At 39.0% G+C, this 17,091-nt stretch overlaps 2 protein-coding genes across 2 annotated transcripts; both read right to left on the bottom strand.

Annotated features, from left to right (window-relative positions):
• Window positions 1-9,769: 9,769 nt before the first annotated feature.
• LOC141655855 (carboxylesterase 1-like) lies at window positions 9,770-10,908 on the bottom strand. Its single transcript, XM_074462881.1, has one exon. It carries the CDS (start codon window positions 10,803-10,805, stop codon window positions 9,837-9,839), a length of 969 nt encoding a protein of 322 aa, XP_074318982.1. The 5' UTR covers window positions 10,806-10,908; the 3' UTR covers window positions 9,770-9,836.
• A 2,991-nt stretch (window positions 10,909-13,899) lies between these two features.
• Window positions 13,900-15,052, bottom strand: LOC141655854 (carboxylesterase 1-like). The gene has a single exon (XM_074462880.1). The coding sequence runs from the start codon at window positions 14,916-14,918 to the stop codon at window positions 13,959-13,961; it is 960 nt and encodes a 319-aa protein (XP_074318981.1). The 5' UTR covers window positions 14,919-15,052; the 3' UTR covers window positions 13,900-13,958.
• Window positions 15,053-17,091: the final 2,039 nt, after the last annotated feature.

Raw genomic sequence — 17,091 nt, 5'->3', positions numbered from 1 at the left:
AGGAAGCAAAAGACCTCTCTTTGTTATCCCTTGATGAACTTATGGGCTCACTCATGGCTCATGAGTTAACTCTCATGAAGCGATCCGGTGAAAGCTCTAAAGGGAAAGGACTTGCTCTTTATGCTCTCTCAAGTGATGAGGAGGATGAAGATGATGAGTTTGCAATGTTCACCAAAAACATTGTTGGGATGATAAATGGTCGAAACTCTCAAAGGCCTAATAACTATACTAACAAGCGACGCTTTCCCAAGAGAAAGTCTACCTCCACTGTTGGTTGCTTCAAATGTGGTGACAAAGGTCACCAAATCAAAGAATGCCCAAAGTGGAATGACATTAAGTCTAAAGAAAAGCGTGAGTTTGCTAAAAGAGAATACAAAAGCAAAGTAATGACTGCCATTTGGGGAATGTCTGATTCTGATGAGGACGATGTCCTTGAGGAAGAATTGGATGCCAAACTTAGTATCTCGTCTCAGTCAAGCAATGATGTTCCAAAGTCAACAAAGAAAGAAAATGTCAAGTGTCTTATGGCTCATTCAAAGGACTCGATTCGATTCGACCTTGAGGTAAATAAACTCAAGAAAAAGGTTCGATCTTTCTCTAAAGACAAGATCTGTCATCTCTTAGATCAATTCATAGATAAGTGTCGTATCCAAAGCAATAAATTAGAGGCTATGCAAACTGAAATTGAGGATATAGCTGAAGAAAATGTTGGTCTAAAAGAATGTCTAAATGAGGTAGATCAACCTAGTTCATCTTTGAGTCTTGAAAAGGAGATTAAAAAACTCCGAAAACAGAATCTGTTTCTTGCTAAAAAGGTTGATGAAATACATATAACAAATCAATACAAAGCTGCATCTGGGTCTAACAAGGGAGAAGACTCTCTTGACAAAACTGTGTTCTCACTAACCAAAGAACGTGACCAACTCTTGATTGATCTTACAACATGTCAAAATGAAAAAGAAGATCTTATCAAAATATCTGAAATGCTAAATGATGAGTCAAGTCATGCTAAAAGTGCCTTAGATCGAGTGCAAAACTCAAATGATGATCTTCTAGTTCAAATTGAAACTTTGAAAAGGATTGAACAAATCCATGCAACAAATGATGAAACCGCTGTTGCATCCGAGTCTATGAAGGAAATTGAGACTCTCACAAAACATGTGTCTTCACTAACTAAAGAACGTGACTCCACGTTAGGCGACCTCACCCCGTGCAAAAGAGATAACAAGCAACTTGAGCAAATTGGATTACTGCTTAGTGACGAAGTAAAGCATGCTAAACATGCGTTTGACAAAGTAGGTAAATTAAATCTTGATCATCTTGCTAAAATTGACAAACTAACTAAAGAGCTAGATGAAGCTAAAATGTTCTACTTGAAATGGGAAGGAAGTCAGAATGTCTTGGAGTTTCTTCTAAAACAATCTCAAGAATATGAAAACCATGCAAAAAATGGTGGACTTGGTTTCAAGTGCAACGATTCTACGACTGTTGCACTCGAAATCAAGACCCAAGCATAACGATTTTCGAAGAAGAAAGTATCTTTGGCCTTCCCGAGTACATTATCTGCAATTACTTGTGGTAAACCGGTCATGAGTTCAATGGTTGTGAAAAGAGAGTCCTCGACCTAGAAAGGAGTACTAAAGTGGTTAAAAATATTCATACTAGAGGGAAAGAAGTCAAGAAAGGTGTCGTCAAGAAGGAACCCAAACTTGTTTGGGTTCCTAAACTAACTTTTTTAATCTCTTGTAGGCATTAGCGAAAGGCGTGAGAATTGGTACTTAGATAGTGGATGTTCTCGTCACATGACGGGAGATGAAAACCAATTCCTTTCGCTAGAAGCCTACGATGGTGGCATGGTGACCTTCGGTGACAACAAACGAGGTGAAATCATTGGTATTGGAAAAGTTGGTAAGTCAAGGTCACTATGTGTCGACAAAGTGTTGCTTGTCAAAGGTTTGAAACACAATCTTCTAAGCATATCACAATTGTGTGATCGAGGTAACATCGTTGAATTTCTTGCTAGTGAATGCAGAATAATTGATGGAAAAACAAAAGAACTCATTCTTCAAGGTAAACGTGTCAAAGATGTTTACATGACTAACTTATACTCATTGTCAAGTCAAACACTATCATGCATGAGTGTCCAAAAGAATGACCCTTGGCTTTGGCATAAACGACTTGGTCATGTAAATGCTAAAACACTTAACACCCTTAAGAGGCTTGATTTAGTTGATGGCATTCCTAACATCAAATTTGAATTCAAATCACTTTGTGACGATTGTGTTAAAGGCAAACAAGTAAAATGCTCCTTTAAATCCAAAAAGATTGTTAGCACTTCCTTACCTCTTGAACTTATTCACATAGACTTATGTGGACCAATGCGTATTGTTAGTAAAGGTGGAAGTCGCTATATTTGTGTCATTGTTGATGATTTTACAAGATTTGTTTGGCTTCTTTTCTTAAGCTCTAAAGATCAAACTTTCGATGAATTCTTAATTTGGGTTAAAAAGGTCCAAAACAAATTTGGTTATAAACTTATCTCCTTGAGATCCGACCATGGAACCGAATTTGAGAATTTATCATTTGAGTCCTATTGCAATGAGTACGGTATTAGCCACAATTTCTCGGCCGCAAGAACTCCTCAACAAAATGGGGTTGTGGAACGAATGAATCGAACTCTTGAAAATATGGCTAGGACAATGCTCATTAGCTCTAAAGTACCAAGAAATTTTTGGGCAGAGGCCGTGAACACATCTTGTTACATCTATAATCGAGTCATGATTAGAAAAATCATCGAGAAAACTCCTTATGAATTACTACGAGGAAGAAAACCTAACATCTCACATTTAAAATGCTTTGGTAGTAAATGTTTTGTGCACAATAATGGAAAAGATAACCTAGGCAAATTTGATGCTCGTAGCGATGAAGGTGTTTTTGTTGGTTATTCTGATCATAGTAAAGCCTACAAAGTTTATAACAAGAGAACCATGAAAATGGAAGAAAGCGTTCATATAATATTTGACGAATCTAGTCTCTTTGTTTCAAAAACACAGGTTAATAATGAAGATGATGATGAGGAAGACGATGACTTTGAAATTGGAATGATACGTCATGACATGGATCAAGTAGTGGAAGAAGCTGAACAACAGTTGGAGCCACCGTCACATGAGGAGGCTGACCAGAATTCAGGGGGAATTAACCCTCCCTCATCTCAAAGTGAAGCTAGCTCATCCAGGGGGAATGAGGAGTGTAGTGAACCAATCACTAACCAAATTGAGACCAATCCACAAACACACTCACACAATATTCCCCATGCAACAGTTACTGACACTGTTGCATCAGAACCAACCGAAACAGATGAAACTTCTAACATCCTTGCTCCAAAGAAATGGAAGCATCAAGGCTCCCATCCTCTATCAAACTTAACCAGTGACCTTACCTCAGGAATAAAAACCAGATCATCACTCCAAAATCACTGTGCTTTTGAAGCATTCATTTCACAAATCGAACCCACAAATATCACAATGGCACTAACCGATGAATATTGGGTCACGGCTATGCAAGAGGAATTGGAGCAATTTGAGAGAAACAAGGTATGGCATCTGGTCCCTAGACCATCTCAACGTACTGTAATTGGTACGAGATGGGTCTATCGCAACAAGCTTGATGATGTTGGAGAAATCCTAAGAAATAAAGCTAGACTAGTGGTACAAGGGTTTAATCAACAAGAAGGGATTGATTACGATGAAACCTTTGCACCAGTAGCTAGGCTTGAAGCCATACGAATGCTCGTAGCCTTTGCATCTCATATTGGCATAAAACTTTTTCAAATGGATGTTAAAACCGCTTTCTTAAATGGCTATCTTGAAGAAGAAGTTTTTGTCGAACAACCCCCGGCTTTTTAACAATGAGTTCCCTAATCACGTATTTAAACTTGACAAAGCACTCTACGGTTTAAAACAGGCTCCCCGAGCCTGGTATGATAGGCTTTCCAAATTTCTATTAGAAAACGGCTTTGTACGTGGTTCAGTTGATAAGACATTGTTTATCAAGTCACAGTCAGAGGAACTGTTGCTTGTGCAAGTATATGTCGATGACATTATTTTTGGAGCAACTAACAACATTCTTTATAAGTACTTTTCGGATCTTATGACTTCTGAATTTGAAATGAGCATGATGGGAGAACTTGGATTTTTCCTTGGTCTTCAAATTAAGCAAAATGAAAAAGGGACTATGATTCACCAACAAAAGTACTTAAAAGAAATGATAAGTAAGTTTGGGTTAACTAGCTCGAACCCTATGCCTACACCTATGATTGCCAAGCTTAATCTGGACAAGGACGAAAATGGTAAGAGTGTTAGTGAAAGGGTATATCGAGGTATGATCGGTTCATTGCTTTATTTAACCGCTAGTCGACCCGACATACAATTTAGTGTATGTGTGTGTGCGCGCTTCCAATCAAATCCTAAAGAATCACACTTCAAAGCCGTCAAACGGATTTTTAGGTATTTGATTGGAACACAAGGTTTATACCTTTGGTACCCAACTCACTATGACATTGATCTTGTAGGATTTTCAGATGCAGATTATGCAGGGAGTTCATTGGATAGAAAAAGCACCTCGGGTATTGCCACCTTCTTAGGACCGTGCCTTATCTCATGGGCATCCAAGAAGCAAAATACCGTTGCTCTATCCACGGCCGAAAGTGAGTATGTAAGTGCCGCTCTTTGTTGTGCTCAAATTCTTTGGGTACGACAACAATTGCGTGATTACGGTCTTATTTTCGAAACTACTCCTATATTCTGTGATAATACAAGTGCCATTAACATCTCGAAAAATCCAATACAACATTCTAGGACTAAGCACATTGATATAAGGCATCATTTTTTACGTGATCAAGTGGAAAAAGGAAATATATGTCTAAACTTCTGTAGAACGGAAAATCAAATTGCGGATATTTTTACAAAACCGTTAGAAAGAGAACAATTCGTAAAACTTCGGTTGGAAATTGGTTTGTTAGGCGACATGTGACATAAATTAAAATTATCTCTCCTATATGATTGACTAGAGATGAAATGATGCCTATGTGTTCTCAAGTTTAAAATGTCTAAATTACCATATAAACAAGTGTGCCGAAACAATTGCATTGGACTCTACATTTTGCATTAGGATTTTTGTGCATTGAGCTTTGCGCCACTTTATGTCTAATCCAAAGCACATCATATACCACTCTTGTCTCCACTTTTACTCCACCTCAACTCTTACCCACTCCCTCTTTAATACCCCAACCGTCCATCAATCCCACTTTCCCATTTACCCACAACTCCTTCAAACACTCAAAGATTCCCTCAACCTCTTTTCATCTCCCAAAACCGTCAAAACCATCACCCACATAAATGGCTCCCAAAAATTCAAAAAGAAGAGAACTTCAAAACCTTCGAAATACCTTCAACCCCAAATTCATTGCCCAGCAAAAAATGGTCACACAGTCCGCTGCATCTACTGAAAAATCCGACAAACCTACCCCGTCTCCTACCAAACCACCAACAGTCAAAACAAGTGTTGCACGAAAAAAATCCATGGCTGTCAGAGGAAGAGGCCGTGGTAGAGGAGGCCGTGGTGGATTAAAAAGAAGTCCACCAATCTCCTTAATGTTGGACTCCAATGTTGATGTTGATTCCGAGGAAGAGGAGGAGGTAATAGTTACTACTGTTGTTGAAGAAGAGAAAGAAAAAGAGGTTGTTGATGCTGTTGAAGAGAAAAATGATGATAAGGAAGAAAAGGATGAGGAAAGAGAGAAAGAAATTGAAAAAGAAAAAGAAACAATGAGCGAAAACAATGCTGAAAAAATTGATCCTCCAAATCAAGATTCTGAAACGGAAGTCTTTCATGAGAAAGAAGCCACTCCCAACATTGAAAATATCAATACACCCCCAAATGAAGACACTGTTGATGATGATTTCGAACCCCTTTTTCCCAAAAACTCCAAAACAAAATCCCAAATCAAAATCACGGAACTGTTTGGTGATGATGACGATACTGTCAATAAAACCCCTACCCAGCCAAAGACAAAATCTACAGTCGGTTCCAAAAGAAAGAAGGAATCTAAGTCACGAACGGCTAAAAAGCCGAGGTACCAACGGAAGAAGGAGGTGGTCCTTCCAATGGAAGAGGATGATGTCATTGAGGATAAAGTTCCTCTCAATACATGCACGGAGTTGATGGTCACCGTCCATGATGAGCCATTCAAAAACGAGGTCCTTGCTCATCTCAACTCTCTTGGCCTTCCTGATGACACCCTCAGGCTCTGTCACGGCATACTTGCATGCTGCTTCCACAGTGGGAGACGCTACAAGAAAACATGGTATGATTCTTCCCCGGCTTTTGCATTCTTCAAATCTGCTATTATTGGTCAAGGGTGGTTTAATCTCCTCGACAAACACTCTCCGGTTTATCTATCGAGTTGATTCGATTCTATGCAACATCAAGGTTGATATTGCTTCAGTAATCTCTCGGCATTTATCAACCAAACACCTTTTGTCTTGACCATTGACCAACTTGCCTCCTACCTTGAGGTTAAAGCCGAGGGTCTTACCACCTTTCCTAAGACCACCTGGGGTGATATTGATGAGACCATGGCTAGTGAGGTTATGAGAACCCTTCGACCCGACAATGGCAGTGGCACCACCAACATATACGCCTATGAACTTCTAGCTCCTCACCGTTTCACCTTTAACCTTGTTCACCGAGCCATCTTACCAAGTAATAACAGTAGGGGACGATGCTCTCTCCTTGAGATGCTCCTCATTCACCACATTATCAAACATCGTCCCATCAACCTACCCCAATTAATCTTTCACCGTATCAATGAGATTGCCCCCGACCTCCAAAAAGAAAAATTTGACAAGAAAACCGTGATTCCATATGGTATGTGGTTGTCCATTGTCTTCACGAAAATGAAGACAGTCATGAAAGGTAGCCCCGGTATTGAAAAACTCAGTGATGACATGACCATGGGTTTGCTTTCTCAAATGACTTTGGCAATCAACAATGGCAAGTTAACCCGCAAGTTCTCGGGCAGAGGCAAAACTGGTGCAACAGTTAGTTCAACTGGTGATATGGGTGTTGTTCTCCGTAAGTTAGACAAGCTTACGAACATGGTGTCCAAATTGGTCGTGGATAATGAGTCTCTTAAGGAAGATGTTGCTGAGCTCAAAACCCTGAATGAAGATCTTATTGAGCGTGTGCAAGCTCTGGGTAGTCATGTGTCCGATGATGAATGAGGCAGCCTCACCTACCATTGCCTTCCTATCCTTTTGACTCTCTGTTCTTAATTCTTATGCAAACTGGACTGTTTCTTTTCTCTTATTTCGCACACTTGTTGTTGGTTTAATTTTGTACTACTTGAACATGTTATCGTCTTTCTCTTGATGATGTCAAGAGGGGGAAGTAGTTAAATTATGTGTTTATGTGTTAACTAACAACTCTTCGGCTAACGTTCACCGTAAATTTATCTTAGCTATAATGATTGAACGTTCTACTTAGGCCAAGCATGTTGACCCCCACTCATCTTGATCATGTTTAAATGATGTTCTTTCTATTTGGCTCAAAACCAACCCACCATGGGCTTAGGGGGAACTTCACATATTTAAAACTTGCCATCATCAAAGGGGGAATTTGTTAGAACACTTGGTTGATGATGCCAAGTTTCATTATGATTTAATTGTTTACCTCTTAGTAAGTTTTAGCAAATTGAAGCATCCCATGGTTGCTTAAAGAAGTTCAAGATGATCAAGATAAAGGACAAGTCAAGCATGCCCATAGTCTAGAAGAAATGTTGTAAACGAGGTAGTTAAGCATATTTCTTTTGCGCATAAGTTATGGCAAAACCATGCAACAGTTCATGAGACTGTTGCACCATGGTTTCTAGTACCAACGTATGGAGATTTTTCGTGAAAACTCACAAGTGTTTGAAACTCTTTGAAAAGCTTTTCTATGTTTAAAACAAACACTAATTTAAGCTGAAGAACAAAAGGAATATGTTTTGCACAATAGCCAATCTCTTTTGTGCAAGTTGCTTTCTTTATGATAAAAACATGACTTATGTTCTTTTGCTTTATGGGGAACACCCCTTTTATCTTGAAAGAAATGCAGCCACCTTGAGTCTCTCAAAGCATGTTTGCTCTGCATATTTCTAAGATGAAAACCCACGCTGCAAGCTTATGGGTGTTAGATTAAAATAGTAATAAGACACTTCTCCTACATACTATCTTTATCTATAAATAGCCAACTCATGTTTTCATTTATGGTAAGACTTGGAAAGAGCTTTTAACTGTAAACACTTTGCAAAACTTTTCAGCATTAAAGGCTTTGTTATTCAATCATTTGCAAAACTGTTTTCTGTTTTTCAAAAGTCTTCAACTGTTTTTTTTTTAAAACCGTAATAATCTCCAAGGTACTAGTTCGCTTAAACTGTTGCATAAACGAATATGTTCAATGATTCTCGTGTTTAGGTCTTAATTGTAATCTCCATGTTCTTAAGTGAACCACCGAGATTCGACTCAGAAACCGTTGAGATAGAACCTTAAGTCTTGAAGCGGAGTAGCCTCGAGCAAAGAAAAAGTCTTGAAGCGGAGTAGCTTTAAGCATTGCAACCGGAGTAGGTTGGCGAGTTATTTCATTGTAATGGTTTAGTTAAGTTTGAGTAAATTTCTAAACAAGCAATAAAATAACGGTTGGACGTAGGCTCCGGAGTAGGAGCTGAACCAATTTTTAAACACTGTCTTGTTCGTTTATTTACTTTCATGTTCTGTTATCACTTCTCTTTTACACGTTGATCTCACTCTCAGTGCCGTGCAACAGTCTCTCATACTGTTGCATAGACCTGCTGTACCGTTTGTAAACTTACAATCCATTAAGTTTCTCAAACTCGTATTAATAGATTCTACTTGTGTTAGTAAATTAACCAAGTAAGGGAGAAAATTTTAAAAGGTACACCTAATTCACCCCCTCCCCCTCTTAGGTGTTTATCGTTCTTAACTCTTCAAAGACTGACATAACAAGGAGACATGTAAGAGCCGATTGATGGTGGAGGTAGGGGCGTGAAGGAAGGGGAACACTAAGTCGGGTGGATGCATAACCAACCAGGACAAAAGAGCTGTCATAAAAAACATCAACAAAACCACAAACCAGTCGACTCAGTAATAGACGTCTTAGGACAACAAGAAGTTTTTGTGTTTTTAGGTTCAAGTGAGGATAAAATGAGCCTAAAAGTGGACATCTCATCTTTGGATCGAGTGTATTACATGCGACGTTATTGAGATGAGTTGTTATGGTTCATCACTGTAACAACAAATACTCCGTACTTAAGTAAAATGTTTTGTTCGGTAGTTAATTACCTTTATCTAGCTATTTATGTTGGTAAATTAAGGTTAGAATAAGTTTAATATAAAACGTCTTACAAAATAACTTCTGCTAGTACTCCCTCCGTACCAGACCAAAGGTAACACTTACTATAAACGGACGTATCACACCAAAGGTAACATTCCTTATTTGGCCCACAACATTACCAAGTTATCCTTATACCCATTTGATATTTACACAAAATGTCATTACATACCCCACCTACCAACCCACAATTACATACCCCACCTATTTTTCCCTCTTTACCCTTACTTTTTCCATTTTTTCTTAAATACTCTAATTTTTCCTACGTTATCTTTGGTGTGGTACGGAGGGAGTACTAAATAACCGTCGTAAAAATTAAACAAAAAATAACCCAAATGACTACATAATATAGTCGATTCTTTCACAACATAATCAAATTACAAGCCGTTTCAAGGCCAAACCTCCTTGACAAAATCCAGAACCTCAATTCTCTCACCACTATCACCACCGGCAAACATCACATATATTCCATGTTGACCTCCTTCACTAAACATAGTCCTAACATTAACCACTTTATTTTCCAACAACTTAGCCAATTCCACACACCTATCGAATAACGGGTCACCGTCACAACTCACAACAATAACCCACCAACCTAAATCCCGAACCCGGTCCACCAATCTCGAACCACCATCTCGACTCGGGTTACAATACTCGTGATCCCGGTCTGTCCCAACCGGCAAAGAAAGCTCCCACATAAAATCACAAATCTCGAGCCGTAAAATCGGGTCATTTTCTAATCGAATCTCGGACCCGGTCCTATCCAAACCGCCAAAAAACGGTTGGATTAAAACCAAACCTTTGATTACCAACGGTTTAAAATCATTACTTTGGACCGCTGCTTTTAACCCAACATGGTACGTAATATTACCTCCCGCACTCTCCCCCATTAAAATACAGCTCGAAAAATCACCGTATTTATTTACCCAATCATCTTTACCGTCTTTGACCCAAGTCAACGCCTCCAAAACGTCGTCGTACGCAGCAGGGAGACGGTTCTCCGGGGCTAGCCGGTACTTGACCGATACCACCACCGCGCCAAGGCAGTGTGCGGCCAAAGAGCAGAACTCATGGAAGGGCGGGAAGTCGGGACTCGCCACGACAAACCCGCCCCCATGTATGTAAACAAGGATTGGGAGCTTCTCATTGGTATTGAGAATATCCCGAGGTAGAAAGATTCGAACCCAGGTGTTCTTGTCAGTGTTGACAGGAACATCTTTGGAAAGAGTTGGTGAGGTTGGGTCATTTGTCGAGGGTGGGACTGTAGAAAAGTATTCAGCTGAACGAGTAACGGTTCCGTTTAGGTTCGGAGTTACGCGAATCGCTTCGTATAATTCGGGTGCGTTAGGTAGTGACATGGTGCAATGAAATTAGTGTAATCGTAAATTTGTGACTTTTTTTTTTTGGTCGTGAAAACGTAAATTTGTGACTTGTGGAGTTGTGGTAGAGAACTGGAGAAGTGTTATTGGTGGAGAAATAGTTTTTTTTTTTTTTTTTTTAAGTAGACGTAATTGTCAAGTCCCTGTCTAAATTGATTATGTTTCTTTAAAAGTCTTTATATTGGCTTTGGCTAGCTGGCGACCATGACAAGAAAAATATGTAAATGTCAACTTCCTCTCCAAATTGATTTTATTTTTATAATTCAATTGGGTCGGAATACAGTATAATAGCGTAGGTGGGGAATTTGAACTAAGGATATATTTTTTTATTGCGCTTCATCTTAACTATTGATAAGTCTTTTTAAATTTAAAACGACTCAAATATATACACTCACTAGTATGAATAGGGCAAACAATTTGTTACTTTTATCTATGCAATATTCGTTTATCTCAACTATAATATTCAATCTGTCTTAATGTTAAAAGAATAGTGTCGTTTTAAACAAAAATCTATGATTAACAGTAAGACAAGTCGAAAAGTCCACTTCGATATATCCCTCTCCAAATTGATAAGATAGCACCATAATGTGCGTCCATTTAAATAGTAAAATGGTTTTAATATAAAAAAAAAATAGAGAATATGGACACGTAGAGATGGCAATCCGGGCCGAGCGAGCTTGGGCGACAGGAGTCCGGCACGGAACGGCTCGGCCCGGGGTGAATAGTAACCTAGGCACGAGCACGACACGAGTGGGCTTAAGTCAGGCCGCGGCGCGGAATTTGGAAAAACTCCGTGCTTTAGCACGGCACGACACGAGCCCGAATGGCACGAGCACGCACCTAGCACGGCAAGGCGCGTGAAATGGCACGTAGGGGAAGAAAGCTAACTGTTTATGGTTGTTTTACTTAATATCGAGCCATCTTTTTTTTTTTTTAATATCGGTTCTTAATTATTTAATTAAATCGAGTATAAAATATACAATTAATCAATTACATTAACATTTAATAAATTAAGTATTTAAATCATTGTTATTATTCATCGGTTATTAGACAAAAAATACTAAAAATATAACATTTTTTTAAACAAGAAAAAAAAACTGAAGGCCCATGGGTCGGCCCACGTGCAAGGCACGATTAACCCATGGGCCAGGCACGGCCCGGGCACGAAAATGGACGTGTCAGGAGCGGGCTGCGTCGGGGGTTGGAGTGAATGGGCCTGGCACGACACGACCCGAGGAGCCCAATATCCGTGCCTGGGCCGGGCCACATTTGGGAGAAAGCACAACGGGCCGGCACGCGGGCCGTGCGGCCGACCCATCATGGCACATTGCCTACTCTATGGACACGCAATACATTAGCTCTTTGATGATGCATTATAATGTTTTTTAACACCCCCAAAATACACAGAGTCGGGGAGTAACAAAATAACTCTGTTATTAATAATAACAACATTAGAATTATAGGGCATTACCATCGTATTTCCCTTTTAGAAAATACAAGGCTTTTAACAAGAAAGATAAATATAGACATATAGTGGTAAAACCTAAAACTTAATCAACTCTATTTATTATTTAATATAACTATATACTCCCTCCTAGTCGTTTATTTCTTCTCCCTTTCGTTTTACACAACAAATAAGAAAATGATTTTGGACCACATAAAACATTTTACCCCACATGCAAATCAATTTAGGCAATACAAACTTTTTCGAAAAAAGGAAAAAGGGAAGAAAACCCGATTACCATGAAAAAGAAAAGATGGAAGAAATGAGCGACTAGGAGGGAGTACATTTTAATTCCTAAGCCATTTTCTCTATCTCTAGTTTCTCACACTTAACCTTCCTTGATACTTGTACTTGGGGAAAAAAATTGAACACGATGGGATCAACCAACAACCAGCTCAATATGATTCATGTCACCTCCACGGCTCCACTGGCTTAGATTCCTACTTTCCTTATTTCGCTATTTTATTTCATAGGTCATATGAGCACGGTCGAATCATTATAAAATAGACAAGCACAACTTTCATTTCAGCGTGAATCATTTCAATTAAGAATTATAGCGGCCAACCATTATCGAGAAGAGAGACATTACGGAGTTGAAATTTTCTAAACTTAAGGTCTTGTTCTTTTATACTTGAATCAATCAATTGAATTTGTTTAATCAAATTTGTTGAGAAAAATAGAGATGGAATAAGCTGAACTGAAGTAAAACTGATCATGTATGTGTCGGGCCACTAGGTCCCCTTAGTAAGCGAGCTTGGTCATAAGAGATTACAAAAATGGGTAACGACAACGACAAAAAAATAGGCTTTGCAAAAAATAATAGGCGTGTACGGATTAAAGAAAACGTCCATTGGCCGGCCTAATAAGCCCGCTAAAAAAGTTATTTTATGATTTTTAATTTATTTTTCTCTTTGACAACCTCATAAATAGACCAAACAAATTCTACGTAACAAACAAACTAGGCTTGCTACACAAAATTGAGCCCAAGACTAAGAAACCCATTAATATATATTGCGACTATTTGACATACACTGGAGCCCCAGCAAAGAAAGGACATGTTCGAACGCATCTTCCTGGCCCGTGGTCAGGACCGCTACTGGGGTTGGGCGAGTATGGGCAGCACCGCAGCAGTAGCTGGGCCCCTATAATGGACACGGAGAGCATTTGCTGGCCCATTGGTAATTCATTTAGGTTGGCGCGGCCCAAGTCCCCCAATGATCAGCTCTTAACTGAAGTGAGCTGAATAAGAGCTAAAATTAAATTGAAATGAACAGGTCCTAAACCCACATTCATCACTTCATGCACATCGGATAAGAAACCCAAGTCTAAGACCTACCTCAGTCGTTGTCGGATAATTATAACCATAGTTCACATGGAGTCGCGTCCAAACCAATATTCTACAATATTGAATAATACAATACTCAACCCGTGACATAATGCGCTCATTTGAACCTAAAAAACAAAGAAAGGAGATTCTATTTGGATTATATTCAATCCCGTTAAAAATGAACTAAAATCAATAAAAACGCACATCTCTTAAAACTACACATCTTGACTATACAACAATAATTTAACACAAATTATTTCATAGTCGATTTTTTCACAACATAAATAAATTACAAGTCGTTTCAAGGCCAAACTTTCTTAACAAAATCAAGAAACTCAATTCTCTTAACACGATCACCACCCACATACATCCCATGTCGACCCCCTTCATTAAACATAGTTCTAACACTAACCCCTTTCCTTTCCAGTAACTTAGCCAATTCCACACTCTTATCGAAAAACGGGTCACCGTCACAACTCACAAACAAAACCCACCAGCCTAAATCCCGAACCCGGTCCACCAATTCCGAACCCCCATCTCGAATCGGGTTACAATACTCGTGATCCCGGTCAGTCCCAACCGGCAAAGAAAGCTCCCACAAAAAATCACAAAGCTCGAGTCGTACAACCGGATCATTTTCTAATCGAATCTCGGACCCACTCCTTTCCAAACCGCCAAAAAACGGTTGGATTAAAACCAAACCTTTAATTACCAACGGTTTAAAATCGTTACTTTGGACCGCTGCTTTTAACCCAACATGATACGTAATATTACCCCCAGCACTCTCACCCATTAAAACACAGCTCGAAAAATCACCGTATTTATTTACCCACTCATCTTTACCGTCTTTGACCCAAGTCAACGTCTCCAAAACGTCGTCGTACGCAGCAGGAAGACGATCCTCCGGGGCTAACCGGTACTTAACCGAGACCACCACCGCGCCAAGGTGGTGTGCGGCGACGGAGCAGAACTCGTGGAAGGGCGGGTAGTCGGGGCTCGCAATGACAAACCCGCTCCCATGTATATAAACGAGGATTGGGAGCTTCTCATCGGTATTGAGAATATCCCGAGGGAGGAAGATTCGAACCCATGTGTTCTTGTCAGGGTTGACAGGAACGTCTTTGGAGATTGCGGGTAAGGTTGTGTCAGTTGTCGAGGGTGGGACTGTAGGAACGTGTTCAGCTGAACGAGTAACGGTTCCGTTTAGGTTCGGAGTTAGGTGGAGCTCTTTGTATAATTCGGGTGCGTTTGGTAGTGACATTGTGTATTTATACTCGTAGTTTGTTCTGGTCACTTAACTCACTTTGTTGTAATGAGGCGTGATATATTATAATCGGGTAAATTGTGACTTGTGGTCTGTGGAGAATTGTTTGTTGGAGGGATTTAAGTAGAGTTAATGTGTCGTGCTCAGCAAGGGAATCAATAAATTATGTGACCCGTTTCAAATAGAAAATTGAAATGTTTACTTTAATTAATAGCCGACGTATTTGATTAGTTAAAGTAGACAATTTTGATTTTGATTCTATTATGATCTTCTTTTCACAATTTTCGTCTCTTTAAAACTGTTAATATTGACGAGTTGGCGACTTTGACAAGAACAATATTTAAATATTGTCCCCCTCTCCAAATTGATGAGATAGTGTCTTGATTAAGTTAGTTAGTAAAATCAACGGTGATACTTATGACCTTGCCTAATCACAATCAGCGTTAAATTGCTCTTTCAAATCCATAGCGTTATCTTTATATGTATCCCTCTTAGTCTGACTTTTGACATTGCTTTGATGAAATTCCTCAGCTGTGTATTTGTTGGGAATAGACTTGAGCAAGTTTAGATGCCGATCGAAAAAATGGACTGGACCGGACCATTTGATCTGGACCGTAACCGGAACGGATTCATTTTGTAATACCCACATACCAAGCGCCGCTTTACTAAGGACGCTTCTAACATCTCGGTTGCCCGAGGTTAGTATATCAAATGTAACCATTCCGAAACATTTATTAAAGTATAACGTTTAGCGATTACAATGTCTCAAAGAAATACCAAAACGAAAGTGTATAAATCTCAATACAAATGAAATCCAAAACATCTAAACTCGTAACAGCATTAGAATTATAGGACATTACCATCGTATTTCCCTTTCGAAAAATACAAGACTCATAACAAGAAAGATAAATATAGTGGTAAAACGTAAGCCTAATAAACTCTATTTAATATAACTATATACATTTTAATTCCTAACCCATTTTCTTTATCTCTAGTTTCTCGCACTTAACCTTCCTTGATACTTGTATCTGGGAAAAAAATTGAACGCGACGGGATCAACCAACCACCAGCTCAATATGATTCATGTCATCTCCATTGACCTTATTTTGCTATTTTATTTCATAGGTCATATGCGTATGGTCGAATCATTATAAAAATAGACATGCACAACTTTCATTTCAGCATGCATCATTTCAATTAAGAATTATAGCGGCCAGCCATTATCGAGAAGAGAGACATTAAGGAGTTGAAATTTTCTAAACTTAAGGTCTTGTTCTTTTGGACTGAACTGAATTGAATTGAATTGGAAGGAATTAAAATTTGCTAAGATAAATAGAGATGAAATAAGCTGAACTGAACTGAAGTTGAGCAGATCATGTGTGTGCCGGGCCACTAGGTCCCATTAGTAAGCGAGCTTGGTCATAAGAGATTACAAAAATAGGTAACGATTGCTAAAATTAATAGGCGAGTACGGATTAAAGAAAATGTCCTAATTTCCTAAAACGCAACTTCACAATCATTCACTAATTTCCTAAGCTCCTTAAAGATTTCAGAGAAAAGCTCAAGTAATCCTCATAATTAATAGTACAATAAAAAAGAAATCAGCAAAGAGGGAATAATAAATAAAAGAAGAAGCAAGGATTCGGGAAGACAACGGCATTACATGTGCAATAGTATAAGCAATGGAAAAAGGAAACAACACAAACTCAACACAGAAGCGGAAGAACTACAACGGGAAAGAAACAAGTAAGTATTCATAAGAAGTTTTATACTTATCTCACTACAACAAATAAGGTCAAAGGCGACCATATAAGGCGACTGAGAACAGTCGCCATTAAGAATATAGCGACTAAGGCTCGTCGCCCGCACTTGGTAGCTAGGTTTAGTCGCTTTTGGCGACGGGGCTTCGTCGCCAAATATGGCGACGGAATTTTTTGAAGCGGGCGACAGAAACCCGTCGCCAAATTGGCGACGGTTTTTGGTCGCCATTTTGGCGACTGTTTTTGGTCGCCAATTTTGCTTTTTTTTTTTAAAAAAAAAAAAAAAAAGTACCTGATCTGGAGAAGAATGACGCTGCAATTATTTCGTTTCATCACTATTCTTCACGAAATAACAACAATAACAACACAAGCTCGAAAACAAACCATGGTTATAGGACATCAATTTTTTT

This window comes from Silene latifolia, chromosome 5 (assembly GCF_048544455.1).
Source record: "Silene latifolia isolate original U9 population chromosome 5, ASM4854445v1, whole genome shotgun sequence".
NCBI classification, from domain to species: Eukaryota; Viridiplantae; Streptophyta; class Magnoliopsida; order Caryophyllales; family Caryophyllaceae; genus Silene; species Silene latifolia.
This window is presented reverse-complemented; position numbering and strand designations above follow the sequence as displayed.